The 20,465-nt window shown below is 35.3% G+C and overlaps 1 protein-coding gene across 5 annotated transcripts in view; it reads left to right on the top strand.

Moving 5' to 3' along the window:
- Nucleotides 1-20,465, top strand: part of Ctnna2 (catenin alpha 2) — a 1,077,131-nt gene that overhangs the window by 189,206 nt on the left and 867,460 nt on the right. For all 5 annotated transcript variants that reach the window (XM_074050079.1, XM_074050084.1, XM_074050081.1 and 2 more), the window contains one exon: nucleotides 11,168-11,363. In XM_074050079.1, the coding sequence (XP_073906180.1) occupies nucleotides 11,168-11,363 (196 nt within the window). The remainder of the gene's footprint in view (nucleotides 1-11,167; nucleotides 11,364-20,465) is intronic.

Consider the following 20,465-nt stretch of genomic DNA (forward strand, 5'->3'; position numbering starts at 1 on the left):
GGCAGGGAGCCTTGTTACCTCTGTCATCTCCAATTTTGACAAATGTGATTAATCTGTTTTTAAATACATTTTTGTTATTCTTCAAATTGATTGTTTTTCTGTACTCTGCAATTAAATTGATTGATAATCCCCCAGAACCCCACAATGTAGGTCTAAGTGATGATGGGAGGTGTCAGCTTCTGACTGACCACCAGACCTGCCCATGCTGGAGAGTTGTGTCTTCACTTATACTTTCTGTTTTACTTATTTTGGTCCAAAGGAAAGGGACAATTTAAGATGCTGTGGCTGAATGAAAACAGAAGATTCATGATTCATGGGGTGTTGGTATGTGTTTCAGTAGGTGGAAAATCTGGTGGATAGTGAAGTGGATCAGGGAAGCAGAATTAAGTGAGAAATCCTCACATTTGGGATACCTTTAATTTAGTAAGGTCCTTAATGTGCTCACAAATTGACAAAGTGCAGCAAAAATAGTTAGCTAATGAATTTACTCCATCTTTATTCTTTATTACCAAATGTGGCTTATTTCTTTAAGAACTAAAATAAATACTCAGGTAATGTTCTCCCAGTTAGCAGAAATCACACATATTGCCTCCTTAAATCAAAGAGAAATGAATAAAAGGTGGTAAAGTTCACAAGTAAAATTTAAAACAAGTCCCTTATAAACACATTGGACTATATAACCAGTAATTTTTATCTTCTGATTTTTAGACTTACTTAACAGTATCTATGCTAATGTCATAATTCACCAAATTTCAGCTTTCTGTTACTATAATAAAAATCTGACATAATCAACTAATAAAGAGAAAAGAGTTACTTGGGCTCATAATGTTGAAGGTTCTGTCCATGCTCCATTGTTCCTGTTGCTTTGCAGTGAGGGAGTAAATCACAACAGGGTACCTGTGGTGGAATAGAGCTGCTCACCTCATGGCCAGGATGCAAAAAAGAGAGAGAAAGGGAGAGACAGCAAGAAGAAAGGGCCACGCTACTAATGACCTGAAGCCCTCCCTGTACTCTCATGCCTCTTAGAGGTTCCTTTAGCTTCTGATACGTTCATTTGTACTTGTATTTTCAGTACTATCTCTAGCCTCCAGTTTCTTTGCATGAGTGTTATTAAGTCTCTGTTCCTTTGGGGTATGTGTATGTGTGTGGGGTATGGGTGTGAAAACTAGATGATATAATCCTTAAACCTACCTAACCAGGCAATAATGTTAGTGTAAGGTAACCACTGCCAATTTCTTTTGTGGCTTTTGTATTCCCTGTAGGTATCCAACTTATCATATGTGACATGACCATTGATACAGCAATGGGGTAGCAGTGCTAGGGTAAGTTCTTAAAAGGAACAGTAGTTGAGCTTAATTTCTTTTCTTTTATTTTTAGACAAAACTCATCATAGAGTCCTGATATTTTTATGCATTCTACTAATTGCCTACTGTTTCCTCCAGAGTAATGTGCTCCCTCTATTGCAGTCTGCTAACATTAAGGAAGGGAAATATCAAACCACATGCTCTTGTCAATCAAAGACTGTAGTAAAAAAATGGTGGTTTTAGGGGAATGGGAGCGTCAACAGAGTCCTTTATTATAGTGTTTTTGGAAAATATTTTGTGCTTGGTCTGGTTTCAGATTTGTTTCTATCCTTCCTTGGAACCTCATTTTGCATTTAATCATGAATACAGTTGAATCTTTCTTTAATTTTTAGGGATATTCTAAGCAGGATGAGTTTCCTCACATGGGCACCAATGGTTATAATATTTAGAATTTTTAAGAGAAATGCCTTCTTACTTCAATTCCCAGTTCTAAGCAGTTACTCCTTTGGATGCTAGTATAAACAAACCTATTTAGACTATTGTGTTACAGTTGCCTTCAGTATTCAGTACAGATATATCCTATACAAGTTTTTAACCTAAGAGCAATGTACTAAAACATATTGCGTTTCAAGGACCAAAATTTGGGTTAAACTTTTTTTTGAGGTCAGTACCTAAAAAAATCCTTTATTTTCTAAAATCAAACAGAAATTCTTGTGACTAATGTAAGGAAGACTATTTCATCAACAGTCTTAGAGTACACATAGTGAGCTTCCTATCAGTCTGTGTGAGCTTCCTGTAACTCCCTAGAAATAAGAGGTATACACCAAGTAATAAAAATAGTACAAGATATGTTATATGCATGTATGCAGATATCATAATAATGAAACCAATTACAACTAATATACACTAATTATAAAACTAATAAAAATAGTTAAAAATATTTCTACCACACCTTAAATAAATGACTAGTGACCGAGAAGACAGATGTGTTTCATTTGATTGAACTATTACATAATGTATACATGTATATAAAGCCACATGATATTACATTAATGGGTATAATTTTTATGTGTTTATGTATTAGTTAAAAATTAACTCAAATATTTTTACCAGTATCACTGTAATACTATCTACCTCTTTTTTTACCTACTTCAAATTTCAGTAGTTGGGACTTCTAATAGGTGAGAAATAGGGATGCACTGTGTATCCTTTAAGCAAACTGAATGCTATTTTGCTTATGAAAGCTCTTGAATGATAATTAGGTTAGACCATACTGTATGGAGATTACAGGAGTGAAGCTCTTTGGTATTTAAATATGAAATTTCATACCTTAATAGAAAGAAGAGAAAATGTTACTTTTTATAAAGAAAATTGAGTTTCTTCTGTAGAGCATGTGCTTATAGAGAAGGCTACATTTCTTCATCTTGTGTTAAAGACATTATTGAAATACTCCTAGGAAATAAGTTTGAATTATTTCTCACCTACAATATGAACAGATGATCCAGTGTCTCAGGCCTCTACTCCATAATTTGCAGTTATAAAGAGTTAGCCTAGAAAAATTTAATTTAGTTATGAGTGACTATCTTTGCCAAAAAAAAAAAAACTCAACTCTCAATCATAGAATATTTATTTTAGGGTTAATTTCTGAGTTATTCTTGGTATTACATTGTTTGAAATAAGGAATATCAAAGTAATTCAGTAACAAAGTTAGTCTTTTGAAACCTTGTTTAAAGGTGCAGGTGAGTCTCAAAATGCTTGTCTCCTAGGTCTCAGTTTTAGTGGATTTGTGTCTGAATTCTACCTGGTAAATATCAGATAACTGGGACGAAATTTCAAAGACAGAGATAGACTAATTCTGTTTCTCCCTGTACATATTTTTACTGCATCACTAAAAAATATTGTTGCTTTTGAGTGTGACTATTAAAGCAGTGGGAGCATCAATCACTGCAATTCTTATTGTTTACTTCTTTTTCTAAAATGGAGATGGAGTTGTGTATGGGAGAAATAACCAGCCAAAGGAGACATTTCATAGCAATAGTTTCTTTGATATAGAAGTTTTGCTTTAGTTATTAGTGAGGATAAGTTAAATAAGTCCATAATGTCAGCTCCTTTTGCTCCAGAATTAAGCTATCTTTACTGAGTTTCTTTTTCTTTCCAAGGTGAGTAAAATATATAGACCTTAATCTCACAGAGATTCTGCTGTAGAAAATAACTTCTAATAGCATAATCTGTAAGGTGAGCATAAGGAAAAGGCACCAGCCATACTTGTGCTTAGTGTATAACTAATAAATAAATGGGAGGCTGTAGAAAAAGAATAGTTCAAGGGAAATATTATTCGAGTCATCACTTGGCAGTTATTTTGTTACTGGTAATTAACTCTGACTTAAGATTTTTTCACTAAAAGCTTGATGTTATCAAATATATTACCATTTAAAGATTTAACTCCTATTTTGAGCTATCCCAATTTATCCTTTTTAAAATTATTTTGTGTTGGGTAATTTTGTTTTCAAATACTCACCTTTAAAACTTCTTACTTTGTACTTTCTGATTTTTAAACTTTTTGTTTTAGTTTTAAAGTTGTGACCACAAACAATATCTTCTCTTATGGTTGTTGAGAAACCTTGAAAAATGAATTCCTTTAGAGCCACACAACATTAGGATTTATGAAACCTAATTCATATCTGCAAAGTCTGTGAGTCTTTTGACATTTAACAAAATGATGCCCAAGTTGTTTTTATTTTTACCTCTTCATTCCCTTATATTACTTTTTTTCTGAAAAACAAAGAGTTTCTTGTTTTGCTGCGTACATATTAGCATAATCTCACTTTTCCAAGTTCCTTGTGATTGCTTAGTAGAATAGCTTGCCTTTCCACCGATAGTCAGTTGATCAGTACATCACAGTCGTTTCAATTTGTCATGGCATGTAAAAAAAGAGAATGACTTTATGTTATATCTCTTACTTTTTAAGTTTCACTTTAGCTAAACTCCTGAAGAAACTTTTCTGAACGTAAAGTCCATAAACCATATAAATCATAATTTCCTGTGATAGTTACCTGATCATACCTAACTGATCAGGAACTCTGTGGATGAGGTCCAGAATTGTCCCTTCTAAAAGGCATCTAGGTGAATTTTAGGCATGATAAAGTTAGGAATTCATTGTGTTAGAATTCTGTGCTTCTCATATTTTAATGTGCATATGAGTGACCTATTAGTATGTCTTGGATGTGGCCTGAAATCCTACATTTATAGCAAGTTTGGGTAATACTTATACTCTCTAGAGATCACCTTGAGTTTCTCTGGGCTAAAATTTTTCAATTAACTGTTCTGTGGCTGGAGCTTAGATAAAGTACACAGTTGCTAGTTTCAGTTAGATATGGATTTTGGTCTTGGAAATCAAAATCCCCTGGGCCTTCACTGTGGTATGATAGGTGTTGGGAAAAGAAGTATTCTATGTCTACTAAGCTTTTACATATTAGAAGTAGAGAACTGATAAACAGAAGAGACATAGTGAGATAGAGAAATTGACTTATAATAAACCACATTGCAAGGAAAAGAATGAATGGCATTGGCTACTGCATCCTGCTATTGTGCAGGAAGGATGCATAGATGATAGGTAGTGTCTACCAGCCTGGGTCTCAGTTTCATACTCAGGTTACATCATTAACACATCTGCAAACAATTAGTGTCCATCCTGAACTGTTGCCAAGATTTTTCTTTGGCCTGAACTCATTTGGACCACCATGATATTAAGATCCCTGGATCCTTGACTACTTGTAGTCAGTATCTGCCACCTACAGAATTTCTTCTTTTCTTTAATGAGGGTCAGAGAGATTCAGCAAATATGTGAAGTGGAGCTAGGAATACATTGAGTGTTCTTCTACTCTGGGGCTGAGAAGCCTACAGAGAAAGGGATATTGAAGGGATTTCCCTGTGAATACAGGGAAGTTTGGATACCAAAATGAAATAGACTTCTGGAAGATGTGACCAGCAGGTTAGACAAAGGGGTGTTAGTAGCTGTAGCCCTTTCCAGGGGTAGGAGGGGGAGCGCTAAAGAGGGTCCATGGAGAAGTAAGATATGATGAGGCAATGTGCATCATTTGACAACCTGTTCAAGTTTGGAATGGAAAAGATTATTGCCCTGAGAATTATCCAGGAGATATTTCCAGGAGGAAGTAGAATCAGTCAATAACACTGAATGTGGCAGAGCAGTATGATAGGATTAAAAACAATTTGATTTTTGGCAACTTAGTTCAAGATCAGTTTAAGAGGTCTCTGCTGCAAGAGGCATGAGGATGAAGCAGAGTTTCTCCAGGCCAAAAAATGGGTAGAAAGAGAAAATGTGCACTTAAAACAAATGCTTCCCTCTTTAAAAAACATTGGTAGTTCACAGGTAAATGGATGGAACTGGAGAACATCATTCTGAGTGAGGTTAGCCTGGCCCAAAAGACCAAAAATTGTATGTTCTCCCTCATATGCAGACATTAGATCAAGGGCAAACACAACAAGGGGATTGGACTTTGATCACATGATAAAGCGAGAGCACACAAGGGAGGTATGAGGATAGGGAAGACACCTAAAAAACTAGATAGCATTTGTTGCCCTTAACGCAGAGAAACTAAAGCAGATAATTTAAAGCAACTGAGGCCAATAGGAGAAGGGGACCAGGAACTAGAGAAAAGGTTAGTTCAAGAAGAATTAACTTAGAAGTAACACATATGCACAAGAAATCAATGCGAGTCAACTCCCTGTGTAGCTATCCTTATCTCAACTAGCAAAATCCCTTGGTCTTTCCTATTATTGTTTATACTCTCTCTTCAACAAAATTAGAGATAAGGGCAAAATAGTTTCTGCCCGGTAGCGAGGGGTAAGGGGGGTATGGGAGGGAGTGGGGGGTAAAGGAGGAGGTGGGGAGGAAGGGGGGAGAAATGACCCAAACATTGTATGCACATATGAATAAAACAAAAATAAAAAAAAATTGGCACCGACTAGCACAATCTGAATTCCTTATCTTGACTCTTGAAGCCTTTCAATGCTTTGTTCCACTGCTTCTAACATTACTTCCTATGTTGTTCATAGTAACCATAGCTTTATTCTCAATAAGACCGATCTCTGTACTGCCTTACCAAGCATCAAGTCGATTTCTACATGTGTCAGGGTTATTACTATTGTTCCTCATCCTTTTGCTGGAACTTTGCATTTTTTATTTTCTTTTTTAGTGGTACCAGGGTTTGAACTCAGGGTCTCATGCTTGCTAGGCAGGCACTGTACCACTTGATCCACTCCGCCAGCCCTTTTTTGTGTTGGTTATTTTTGAGATAAGGTCGTGTGAAATATTTACCAGGACTGTCTCCTCCTGATCTCTGACTTCCACATAGCTAGGATTATAGGCATGAGTCAATAGCACCTGGTTTCTGTTTCTGTTTCCTACTACACACAAATGTATTTGCAAATTGATAAAAAAAAAAGTGTGTAGCTTGCATGAAAGTTAAGAATTGGGATATTGGGATTACAGAGAATTCCTGGTTGGGGTAGGAGATGTATAATATTCAACCAGGGACTTTACAGAACAAATACTTTCTTAAAACACTTCCTGCAAGCTGCACTAGACATTTAAAAGTCTGGGTGCATCATTTACCTGAGATATAGAGTGAGTGTGGATTTCAAGCCCTAGGGACAGATTCCTGTTACTCCAGAAATTTGGATTCCTCTGCGTTAACCACCTTTTGGTGAGAATGCATTGTTGCTGTCTCTAAGACATCCAGTCATGAATCCATCTGCTTTCTGTTACTGATGTTAACCACATGGTTGATTAGAATTGATAATTGTCATAGTCCTCAACTAACTTGAGAGGTGGAAGGTGGCTCTTTGGAACTAATTAGTGGTTTTCTTCCACAAAAAAACTTTGATTCTTGTTTTTCATGATTTCTCTGTGCATGAATGACCAACAACTTCCTTTATTCTTTGTTTTACCCATGGAAGAACACTGTTAACATAGGAAGTCTAAGATACATCATTTGGTTGGTTACAAGATTTTTGAAATATTTTTGTTCTTTTTCTGCTGTCAGCTGAAACAAAAAGCCCTAATGTGTTTGTTTAGCTTGAGACTCTTGAATGCATCAGATGTCACAGTACATTGCAGGGAGGTGGGATGAAATAGTTGGCTAACATTTCCCTAATGTTGATAAATATATTCATATATTACAATAGCAAAGTAAGGCCATCAAAGGAAAAAGTAACTAATAGTATATACATAACAAGTGCATTGAGACAATTGTAGAGAATAGTACATTTCTTTTTTTTTCTTTTTTTATTATATTCATATGTGCATACAATGTTTGGGTCATTTCTCCCCCCTTACCCCCTCCCCCTCCCTTGCTCCCCCCCCAACTCCCTCCTTTACCCCCCTCCCCCCTCGCTACCAGGCAGAAACTATTTTGCCCTTATCTCTAATTTTGTTGAAGAGAGAGTATAAGCAATAATAGGAAGGACCAAGGGTTTTTGCTAGTTGAGATAAGGGTAGCTATACTCGCATTGCTTTCCTGTACATGTGTGTTACCTTCTAAGTTAATTCTTCTCTAACTAACCTTTTCTCTAGTTCCTGGTCCCCTTCTCCTATTGGCCTCAGTTGTACATTTCAAGATGACTTTATTCTTTAACAGCCTCTTATTCTGTTAGAAGAAAAACTAGAGTAGACTACTGAGTTCTGAAGTTTTGCATTATAGAGCACAAGTTGTTCAACCTTTAGACTTTTTGAGGCATGTGATTTTGAAGAAGTTATTTTTTTCTTACCTGAAGTGCTTCTCTAAGCTGAATTTCCTCATCTGTAAAATACCAAGGTAGAATTTAAGTAGATGAACTGTAACTTTCACAGGTTTAGGTGAAAACATAGGCATGACTCAAGAAGAATAAAGCAAGTGTATAACATCAAGGTGAAAATGACAACTTCAAAGAAAATATACGGTATTGCACAGTGCATGCATTTTTTTTCACATTTAATTTTATTTTAAATTGGCATATTATAATTGAACATAATTTCCTTACAGGGTGATGAAAGAAACCTGTATGGTTAGTAGGAGAGTGGGACAGAATCAAATAATTTGCATAGTTAGAGCAAGACTGAAAACTCCCAAGAGCAGTTTAACTCTAAAAAGATAGACCTTGCCCTCCATTGGATCTCAACAACTTTCATAATTTTCATTCCAATAGTTGTTATACCGGCCATAATGGAACAGCAAGTGTCATGCATATATACCACCTAAATAATTCTTCTCTATTTTACTTAAAGCCTATTAACTTTTCAGTTGAAAGAAAAATTGAACTGAAAGAAAGGAAATTGTTATGGATTTCTTACTGACTCACTGTGTAAGTATATGTAATGCAAACTGTAGAATAGCTGGGAAGAAATAACATTTTTACAATGACTTTTACATTGAGTCTTCCTAGCCAAGAATGTGGTGGTATGTCTCTCATTATTCAGGTCATCTTTTTTTTTCCACTAAAATAGCATTCTCCATTTAACATGATGTGTTATGGTTATCTCTAATAATATCTATTCATGGTAATTATGAACAGATATTTAAAACTACATTTCTTATTGGTGACTGCTCTTTTACTGTTACATAGTATTTAGCCTCCTTGCCCTTTGCTCTTATAGTAATTCTAATTGTCTTTTAATTCTTTCACATATTCATGAGAATCTTACTCTCTATGAGGAATGATGTAATTTCATTTCTGCTTTTCTAATTATTTGTATCTCTCCTTTCTTTTTCTTACTCAATTAATTGACTTTGTCCTCCAATAAAGCACTGATTAGCAGTTCAGAGTGTTGACAATTATTTCTTTGCTCCAAACTGATGAAGACATAAGCCAAAATATCTGTCTTCTGTTTTCTCCTTTCATGATCTTTTTCCTATGAGTAAATGAGAGCTTTCACTAAGAGAGAATTAAATTGATTTGCTTCTTTTAAAAGTAATCACACTTAAGAACTTCCTGGTAATGTTCCATGTTTATTTTCCCCACATAACTGATGTTTTACTCTAGTTTGTTATTATGAGCACTTCATGAATTATATTTAATGTAGTAATGCACCATGAGAGAACAGGAGAGTTGAAATTGGCTTGCCTCTATAGAAAATGAACCCATTTAGCTATTTTGCTAGCTTCACTATTAGCTCTCACTTCTTAAAGCTGTCAGTATACCTAAAATTAACTGCTTCCCTTCCCCATTTTTAGTAATTTGAGAAGTCTAAGCAATAGATCACAAAACTTCTATGAATAATCTATACAATGAGAATAAATTACATCTAAGCAAAACTAGAGAGTGTTTTCCTCTGATAAGAGCTAGCCTAAATTGAGATATTTGAGGCGATTGCTGTTTTTGTTGGAGGGGGACACTTATATGCTTATTTTCAGGAATTGGCTGATTTGGGGTGCTACAATTCCTGGAAAATGGCATGTTCATGTGTTAGACTACATCCTCTTTAAGGAAAACATACCTGCACCTCAGCAAAGCAATCTCAGCAACAAACTCTTCTAATGGTGGCCTTATGAAGGGTGAATCTGACAAGACTAGAAGGTGTTTCTCACTGCATACATACTTTATAGTTAAACCATCATTATCTGACATTCTTATTTTTAATGATTTTAGCTTTCTTCTTTTTTTGCTAATGTTTGTACTTAAACGTCCTTATCTTTATTTAATTCACTGTACTAATAATTTACCAATCAAAAGACAATACAACTGCCCCCAACACTTTATTAACTATTTCTGAAGTACTAGTTGTACCTGTATTCATCATCTTAATTCACATTTATTCAGTATTTTATTTTTCTTTTGGTGTTAGTTCTTGGCCTATAAACTAACTGGACATTAATTGTGACTTGGCTAATGGCTTTGCTTGCTCTGGGATTTGGAGTAAACACCAGAAGCTACAGCATTTGGAAATTTTCTGTGGACTAGCTTTCTTGATAAAACTCCAAAAAAACTTTAGTTAGCTAACCAGGATAAATTTCAAGGAAAATAAACCACATAACCCACATCTTTATAAGGCTCATAAAATAAAAGTGTAGCACTAAACAAGACTGGCAACTTTAGCAGGACAAAATATGGAACAGCTGCATTCATTTCCCTTCCAAACTTCTCACTGGTAGAAAATAAAGTTTCAGGAGACTAAAGGAAATATATGTTATTTGGAAGACTTTAAAAGCTTTGTTAGCAAATTAAGTGTCTCCAGATATAGTACTAAAAGAAATGTAGAAGTTGGGATATGTGTTCAAATTATGATAGTGAGAAAAGAAGTGACAATAAGTGCAAATCTAATTTTGATTCTGGAAACTTTAGCTGGTTAACTAATTGTTAATCCTGAATCATTTGATCCCCCCCATCAAATCTACCATTTGTTTTTATAAGATGAAAGCAGCTATATAAGAAAGATCTTCAAAAGTCCTAGGAAAATAAACATTTGCAATGAATAGTGGCCTCTGAGCATTTGCTTTGCTTTTCTTGCTTCCCTAAGACTGATTACTTCCTGGTCAGTTGATGGTAAAGTACACTGTACTTTTCAATCTATGAAATTACAGCCTGGAGTCCACTAGAATCTTTGGGCTACTGGCAAGTCTGTTCTTTCTACTTTATTCACATGCTTTTTGTTTTTATTGAAACAAATAATGGTTGTTTATATGCTATTCCATATAATTGTATACTTCTGCTGACGATCTTATGTGATGAGGGTATCTGATGTGCGTTCCTGATTTAATAATTAAATCCCATGATTTAACAGAAACAGGATGATCAGAAATTATGAGATGGTAGCCTATTTCTAGACAGTTTCACAGTCATTTTACAGTTTTTCTTTTACATTTAAGGTGACAACACTTGTCAACACAAGCAACAAAGGCCCATCTGGTAAAAAGAAAGGGAGGTCAAAGAAAGCCCATGTACTGGCTGCATCCGTAGAGCAAGCCACACAGAACTTCTTGGAAAAAGGTGAACAGATTGCTAAGGAGAGTCAAGATCTCAAGGAAGAGCTCGTGGCTGCTGTAGAGGATGTGCGCAAACAAGGTAGGCAGAATAATGGTGACATGGAGGGTGTGTATTGTGTACCAATGGTGGATTTTTTATTTTCAATCTGTGAATATTTACTCAAAGGAGTTTTATTTTTCTCTCTTTATCTGCAGTTGAACTTTTTAATGTTGGCCAGAATTAGTTGCATAAATAGAGACTTTTTGTTTGTATTGCAGTACCATAGGTACAAACATTGCATGTCTGCTATGACTTAAACAATTTTAAGTTGATCTCCCTGAATAGATGAGAACAGATTCTGTGTCAAACTCATGCTTTAGGGATGCCAGAGGGGAAAAGCCTCAAACTTACAGAATCACTGAAAATCCGGGATGAAGTGGAAGAAGACTGTAAAGGAATGTGAGAAAATTGTTCTGTATGATTCCTGAATTTATCTTTTCAGTCCACAACTTTCCTCACATATCCAGCTCTTGAGCTGGTGGCCATCACACAATTTATACAGCGTTTAAAATATTTCATTTTTAGTAAAATATACATTACATAAAATTAGCATCTTAACTATTTATTACCATCTTAACTATTCTTAAGTTACAGCTCAATAATGTTAAGCATTCACATCCTTGAGAAACCAATCTCTAGAATATTTTCATCTTGCAAACCTAACTCTGTATTCATTGTTCAACTCCCCATATGCTCCTCCCCAAAGCTTCTGGAAATGATACTTAATAAAAGTAAAGTCTCATAATATTTGTCTTTCTGTGACTGGCTTATTTCACTTAGTATAGTGTCTTCAAGGTTCTGTATGATGGCTACAAAATATTCCATCATATGTATATACATTCATCTAACCATGGACTTTTTGGGTTACTTTTACTTCTTGGCTATTGTGAATAATGCTATAATTATAGTATACATGGTTGTATAAGCATCACTTTGATACCCTTTTTCAGTTATTCTAAGTATATTCCCAAAAGTGGTAGTGCTGGATCATATGGTAAATTACATTTTTGAGTTTTTAAGGAACAGTCATTTTCCATGCTATACCATTTTACAGTTCTACTACTAGTGCTCAAAACTTATAGTTTCTTCATATCTTTGCCAATAGTTCTTTTGTTTTCAATAGTAGTCATCATGATTATAAGATAATATTCCATGTGGTCTTAAATTTCATTTCCTTGATGATAATCATTATATTAAGCATCTCTTAATATGCTTGTTAGGTATTTGTATATCTTCTTTAGAGAAATGTCTAGTCAAGTACTTTGTCCATATCTTAATCCGATTACTTGTTGCTGAGTTATAGTTCTTTATATATTCTGGATACGAACACCTTTTTAGATATTGATTTGCAAATATTTTCTCCATTTTATATGTTCCTTTTTCACTCTGTTGATTGTGTCCTCTGATGGACAGAGTGTCTAAATTTTGATGTAGCCCTGTATGGTATCTTTAGTTGAAGATTCTAAGGACCAAGAAATCAAAACAGATACCTATTCCCCACCTTACTTCAGTGCATGCAATAAAATGTACCTAGTTGTACATTGCAGAAATCTTACTGTCATTCTTTTTACTCCTCTTTCCTTCCTAATACAGTCTGTTATAAAATCTCAAAGATTTTAATTCCAGAGTTCTTTTTAAGGACCACATCCTGTCTTAGTTATTCAAAAGTACCAAGTTTTAACCTGCCCTAGGGCTTTTACATGTGCAATCCCCTTTCAAACAGTTATGGATGGCTCTGTGTACATCCAGCTCAAAGAGTACCTTTTCACGGAAACCTTCTCTGACACTCCTGTCATATTTTTTCGCACATCTTCTTTTGCTCGTCACTTTTCACATGGCAGTTAAACATTTGTGAGATGACTTTCTTCATTACCACTCTATAAATTAATGAAGGAAGAGACTGGACCATGTCTGTTTTGTTTACCACTGATTTTTAATGCATAGCATATATAAAGTTTCACTAAATGCTTGTTGAATGATGGATAAATAAGTGATAAATGTTCTCTTTCCAATCTTCTGGGAATCCTACCACTTTATTCAGTTCACAGCTGGATATTTATACCTGGAATACCAATAACCCTTCCATACCAACATCCACTAGTCTTCATGCTGTCATGTTCTTCCCCTTCCTCATTTTCCCCCTAAAAGTGAATTTCATTTATATTGCACTTTAATTTGAAAATCTTGAATGTTGCTTATTTCATCCAATGTGACCAGAATATATTTGTAAACATGTTTTGGCAACATCAGCACTTCTGTTTAACTGCATTTGAAATTGGTATTTCTTCTGAAGGAAACATTTTTATATTCATGCTTTCATAGCCTGGATAGACATTTTGCTGTTGTTTTCTTACATGTAAACATGTACTTAAAAGAGATATAAGATAGCTCTTTTAAACCTAGACTGCATGCTAGATTTTAGAAAAGTGCTAAATATAGGTGATAACTTTTTTTTTTACCCTAGAGCATTCTAATAGAAGATTTCCTGTATTTTCAAGTTATAATGTGAAGAAGTGTTTGAATAAGCCTATTATAACATTTATATTAAAAGCATGTAGCAAAAATATAATTTCAAAGTTGATATAATTATACTTAGAACTTAGAACTCAGGTTGTACCCTTTGATAGAGATGGGACATTAGTTATTTGAGTCTGTTTAATCATGAATAAAGTAATTGGATATGTGTATGTTATCTTTCCCAGTTACATTTAAACTTCATCATGATAGAAACAATGATAGCTGTGTTTGTCTTTCTGCTCTAAAACAATTGGGAAGATGGGTGATAATCAGGGCAGAGGCTTTCTGGGGATATCAGCATAGCCTTGGAAGTTTAGTTAAGATTTCAAATTCTGAATTTACTTTGGCAGATTAACCAGTGGTTTACACTGAACCACTGACTACTTTCATCTATTTTTCAAATATAGATCATTGCTGTGTTTACCCCAGTAGATTGTTTAATTAAATGAGGTCACAAGGAATTTCAAAAACGTAAATACAATATAGATGTCACAGTAAATATATTAGTTATAAATTATTCACTTAATCTGTACTACCTTTGGCCATAGCTCTTCTTCTTGTTAATGAGCAAATCTGATCCCTTCCTGTCAGGATGCTGCAGAGCTGAATCAGCATCTGTGATGTTCCTAAAGAGCATTGAATATGGATGATGTATTTTTTATACAAGAATGAACATAGAATATTTAAACCTGTTGAAATCACCATAAGAACGGGACTAAGGTAGAAAGGAGAAAAATGGAGGGGAGGAATCAATTCAGAATATAATACATATATACATAGAAATGTCATAATGAAACTCCCTGTATAGCTATCTTAAACAAACAAAAATGTCTTTTTACAAAAATGGAACACATGAAGGTAAAACAGATCTTGTCTAAGGGTTAGTACCAGTGGAAGGAGGGAGGACATAAGGAAAGGGTATAGGAGAGCAAATATGGTAAAAATATTATGTATTCATGTATGAAAATGAAACAATGAGACATGTTAAAACTATTATAAGAAGGGGTGGAAGAGGAATAAAGGAGAATGGAGGAGGGATTGAATTTAGCTGATATATACTGTAAGCATTTTTAAAAATGTCAAAATGTTCCCCCAGTACAACAATAATATGCTACTAAAAATAAAATAAAATGAAGAGGAAGAGACTTGAAAGATCTCATTCAGAGAAGTGGCGATGGGAGGACACAGCAACAGGCAGCTATCTATAGGCCAGAAAGGTGCCAGAAACCACTCAGATTGACCTTGATCTTTGACTTCCATTATCCAGAACTGTTAGAAAATAAATCCCTGTTATTTTAATCAAACAAACAAAAAAGAACATAGATGTCTCTTTGTGGTTTAGACTTGGTGGAAATTGTAAGAGGCCCCAGCAAACTATGAGTGGATAATTGTGTAGCTATGAATCACATATAGCATAGTTTCTTAAAAATGAGGGATGCAACAGAAGTTTTTCCAAACATGCCTTTACATTGAAGCTCTTGGCCAAGGGCAACTTGGGATGGAGAAAGCCTGTGTTTTTAGTGTTTGCTACCAAGGTCATCCTGGACTGAAAACTCTTGCTGAATCTAGGGCTTCTCAAATTTCAGCAAAAGTTACAATCACCTGAGAAGCTTTTAAAATCCTGATGACCAGATTATCTAGAGTAGGACCCAGCCATCAAGGTTTAACAGTCCCTACTTGATGCCATTGTGCAAAATATTTGAGAAGTAGACTAATCCTCTTCAAGTCTGTAAGCTCCACATTGTTGATTCATTGATCACTGATAGTCAGCAACCATTTCATATTATATAGTCGATGACAGTCATTATGCAAGGTTTATGAGCTTGCTTTTGGTTTAGATACATAAGGATTAGGAAGGTTAAATAATCTGACAATTTATATTAAAATATTATTCATGGATATGTACTACACCTAATAACATGTTACAATCCTGATATCCTGTAGTCACTCAGGGAATACATAAGCATATAATGGGAATTCACATCGGTAGGTCAGTTAAGTATTTAAGGAATTATGGGAAAAGAAAATGATCTAGCTGGCTTTAACAAAAAGGAGTTGATGTTTAAGCTGAGAATTGATTAAAAGTGTGTGAAGAATAGTGAAGTAAGCATTTTAAGTGTTTTTCAAAGGCAAAGACATAAGAATGAGGTGGACAATTGGAGGAGGGCTAAAGAAGACCTGATTTGATGAAAAGATTCATATTTAGATACAGATAGAAATGTGGTAAGATGGTGAGACGGGACTAAATTGAGAAAGTTTGAAAATGAAGTTGAATATAGACAACATGATGAAAGAAAGGAAAAAAGGAAGACAGGATACAATGAAGAAAGAAAGAAATAGATTGTTTGCTACCTTTTTATATGGTATTTTGAAAGATTAAAATAGCAATTTCCTGAAAATCTAACTGAATTAGAGATTATGCAGGTATACATGTAATAATAGGGAAAGCAAAAAGTGCAGTGAATTGAGAATCTAGGATCTGGTTGGTAGCAATGAGAATAGAAACAGGAAACTAAGTGTTGCAGGCATTTCAAAAAAGAATAACACAGTTTCAGTTTACTGAAGTGAAGAGATAAGCTTGAACATTTGTTCTGTTTTTGGCCATAGGCAACATGATTGACAGGGCAGGGGCAGGGGAAAGGAGACCAGTTTCACTTTAAACATTGGTAAATGAGGAGCACTGCATAACGGATGGTAATGCTATGCAAATGGAACACTGGTGAAACAGAGAAATTTGCAGCTCTTTGAGGTTGATAAATGAATCTCTCAGATACATGACTTTCTTTGAGAATGTGCCATTAAATAAGAGTAAAGGGATGTAGGTATAGTTTTGGAAGACAGGCAAAATTAGAATTAGAAAGTGGAATAGAGGGGGCTGATGGAGTGGCTCAGGAGGTAGAGTGCCTGCTTAGAAAGTGTGAGGCCCCGAGTTCAAACCTCAGTACTGCCAGAAAAAAAAGAGAAAATAGAATAGAACTAAATTAAAGGAGAAAGCCTGCCCTGCAATGTGACCAGAGGACAAAGACATTACAGAATCTCGAAATGCAAGGGGATTGGACATTTTGTAAAAGAGACAGTGATCAATCTATACTCAGAATGTTGTAATCATGTCACATTCTGAGATTATGGAAGATGAATAATGAGGAATTACCTTGCATTTTGCTAGAAAGGTGTCATTAATTATGTTTAAAAGTTCATTTTCTGGAAGCTACAAGGATAATAGTTTAAAAGAAGGAGTAGCTGCTGAAAGAACAGACTAGATAATGAAGTAATTGATGTTGACAGGAAAGCAAACTAGACCTTCTTTGATCACTGTTGTACTACTTATTACAAATATTTTTTATTTTAATTTTTTATCAGGATGTATTTGTGGTACAGTGGGGAATTCATTGTGGCAATTCCAAATAAGATTGCATTGTACATCATACTCAACTAAAACTCTGTGTGTATGATTATCCCATGTATTTCTGGAGCCTAGTACAATTCCTGGCACATGGAGAACATTTAATTCATGCTGTGGAAGATAGTCACAGAATGGAAGGAGAGAAATATAAGAGTAACAGAGAAGCATTAATAGCAAAGCATACAGGGTATTTGCTTGCTTGTATTTTCCAGTCTAAATCAGAAATATCTCACATGTATGACGAGAAGGAACCACAAGGTTAGATACAAAGGGAAAAGGCTCAGAGTGGTTGCATGAAGTAATATAGAAGGCACATTTCTTTATATAAAAAGCAAGTTGGGAGGAGAGATATCCTCAGAATTGTTTTATAAAGATGAGGGCCAAAGCAGATTGGGTGAAATGATCTCAGTTATTTTGAGCAAATATGGAAATGGTTTAAATGGCTGATGAATATCTGATATTTGATCACTGTTAGAAATGTTTCATCATTTTTGTCTATTACTGGCATCTGTAGGAGTCTCTCACTCATTTTTAAGGGATTTTATTTATCAAAAACAACTGACTATCATTCCTTTCTTGAGTGCAACTGAAAAGATCAATTTATTACAAGCTAAATCATATGAGAATTTTTTATTTAATTTATTTGGTTTGTAACAGCATCTGCTAGAAATGGGGCACTCGCATATTGTGTATGGAAATCTTCTTAGACTTGAAGTACATCCAAAAAAATGTGCTTTGAATGATAAAAGCCACTGTTCATGTTTGCTCAATAAACAGATCCACTCAATGGTCTAATATAGCCCTAGTTCTTCTGCCACATACTTTATAAGGTATCCTTAAAGCTTTACTTCTGCCATCTCATTATTGTATATCCACACCCTCAAGCCATGGAGTAGTTGCGTAGATTACTTTCATTTGACAATTCAGCTTTTTCTGATTTCCGACTCTGTCTGGGCAACAACAATCAAAACATGACATGGCCTTGCCATCAAGTTGTATTAGTTCAGGGTATAGACCAAGGTAAACATGGCTTTGACCTACACTAATGGGAATCTTATGGAGAAAGTGACAAAGAGGTGCAGATGAAAGAGATGTTTTTTTCATAGAAGAACTTCCTAAATCAAAGCGACAGATAAGCTATTCAATGCTTATGCAGGAGCCCTTGGCTTTTGTCTAGTTTGACCTAACCTTCAATGCAAATCGATAGGGTGATATCAAATAGTTTTGTTGTTGATTTCTATCCAACCAGTATTTATTGAGTAACTGTGACCAATGAGTTGAATCAGCAAAGACAAAACTGAGAATAACAAGGGAAGAGAGAAAAGGGTCCTTCACCTCTCTGAGAAGAGATGACTTTTTTCTCCTGGTGATCTGGTGATTCTTTCCTTCATCATCCCTTTTGTAGGTGAGGTGTTGGTGGAATGAACTGGTCCAATAGAAGAATCCAATTGGTACCAATTGTATGAACTATACAGCTGAGAGCTGATCCGTGGTATTTACCTGATCAGCCTGCTGTCATTCAGTCATGCCCATTCTCCTCCAAATGCACTGAAAATGTAAAGTAACACTGAGAAGAGGGTGGGATGGGTGTCCTATCTCCTGCAGCACTTTCCACAGTGCTGTGCATACCCAAGGAGGACAGTTATAGGTATTGCAAGGATGCTAGTACTTCTCTGTGTGGGATCTTTCTCAGGGACAACTTGTTTTGTGCCTCTACTCTTCAAACTCTGAATGTTGTGCCTCCAACAGACACAGGGCTTCTTTTTTTGTGCTGTGTGTGATTCTTCAGTGCCAAGTGCTTGGCTATCCTTGTGTGGATGCTAACATTACCATGTATTACAGATGTGTTCCTATTTGATGTGGGGTCAGATTTTACCTCTAATATGATTGAGGATGCAGGCCTCCATTGAAAGCAATTCCTAGGGAAGGAAAGAGTGCTCATTTCATTCTATGGGTCTCTCTTCTTTGAGCCTGGACTTTGCTGCATGTAGATCCATTACTTTTTTCTCCCCTTTCATACTGAAGCATAAATTCAGGGCCTTGCACTTGCCAAGCAAGCATGATACCACTTGAGCTATACCCCACACCTTTTTTGCTTTAGGTATTTTTCAAATAGGGTCTCTCATTTATGGCTTATGGTCAGGCTGGCCTGGACCATGATCCTTCTGTTTATGGTTTCTGGATAGTTGGGATGACAGGTGTGTACCACCACACTTAGCTTTTGATTCAAATGCAGTCTCACAAACATTTTCCCTTGAGTGACTTCAAACTATAATCCACTTGATTTTCACCTCCTCGGTGCCTACGATTACAAGTATGGCCATGCCCAGCTCATGATCCATGTTCCTTTTTAGTGATATTATTCAAATACAGTAGTCCCTGGGTATCTTTAAGAGATGGTCCCAGGACCTTCTATGTGTACCAAAAATCCATAGATGACCAAGTCTTTTATATAAAATAGCATACCATTTGCGTATAACCTACATACATCTTCTATATCCTCATTTATATTATTTCTAGATTACTTATAATACTTAACATAAGGTAAATATTATGCAAATAGTTTTTATATTTTTTAGGGAATAATGACAAGAAAAAAGTCTATATGTGTTCCGTACAGATGATACCTTCTTTACAATTGTTTTTAATCTATGGTTGGTTGAATCCTCAGATGCAGAAGCCATAAATACAAAGGGACAATTCTGTTACAACAAAGTCCACATGTATGAGATCCAGCAAGGGCAGTCATTGAAGTTTGAATGGTGGTTGTCTCTTTCTACAGACTAGAAGTGAAGCTGACCTGAAATTTTGTGATGCTCTACTAGGGCCATCCACTGCTGAAAGTGTTCCTCCTGTGAAGCTTTTTTCCTTTCCTTATAGACACTTCCTTTCACAAGTGTTTCTTAAAGTTCACAGAGCATCTGTTTCAGAATCCCTGAGATGAGGATAGCAGGTGTCCATAAAAACTCAAACTTGTGGTTCTAACCATAATCTTGGTTTCAGTATATGTAAATCTTCTAGATTGTGTCCCAAGTGAATTTTATGCTTCCAAAGTTTTATAATCACAATAGTTTAAGTTTTATATATCTTTATGAATATCGTTTTAAATTGGTAGAGGTCTTATTTCCATCAAAGTAATGGTTTTGGACCTGGGGATGTAGTTCTGTGGTAAAGTGCATGCTTAACATACACAGGTTCTATGTTCATTTCCCAGAACAAAC

The sequence above is a fragment of the Castor canadensis genome, chromosome 12, assembly GCF_047511655.1.
Source record: "Castor canadensis chromosome 12, mCasCan1.hap1v2, whole genome shotgun sequence".
NCBI classification, from domain to species: domain Eukaryota; kingdom Metazoa; phylum Chordata; class Mammalia; order Rodentia; family Castoridae; genus Castor; species Castor canadensis.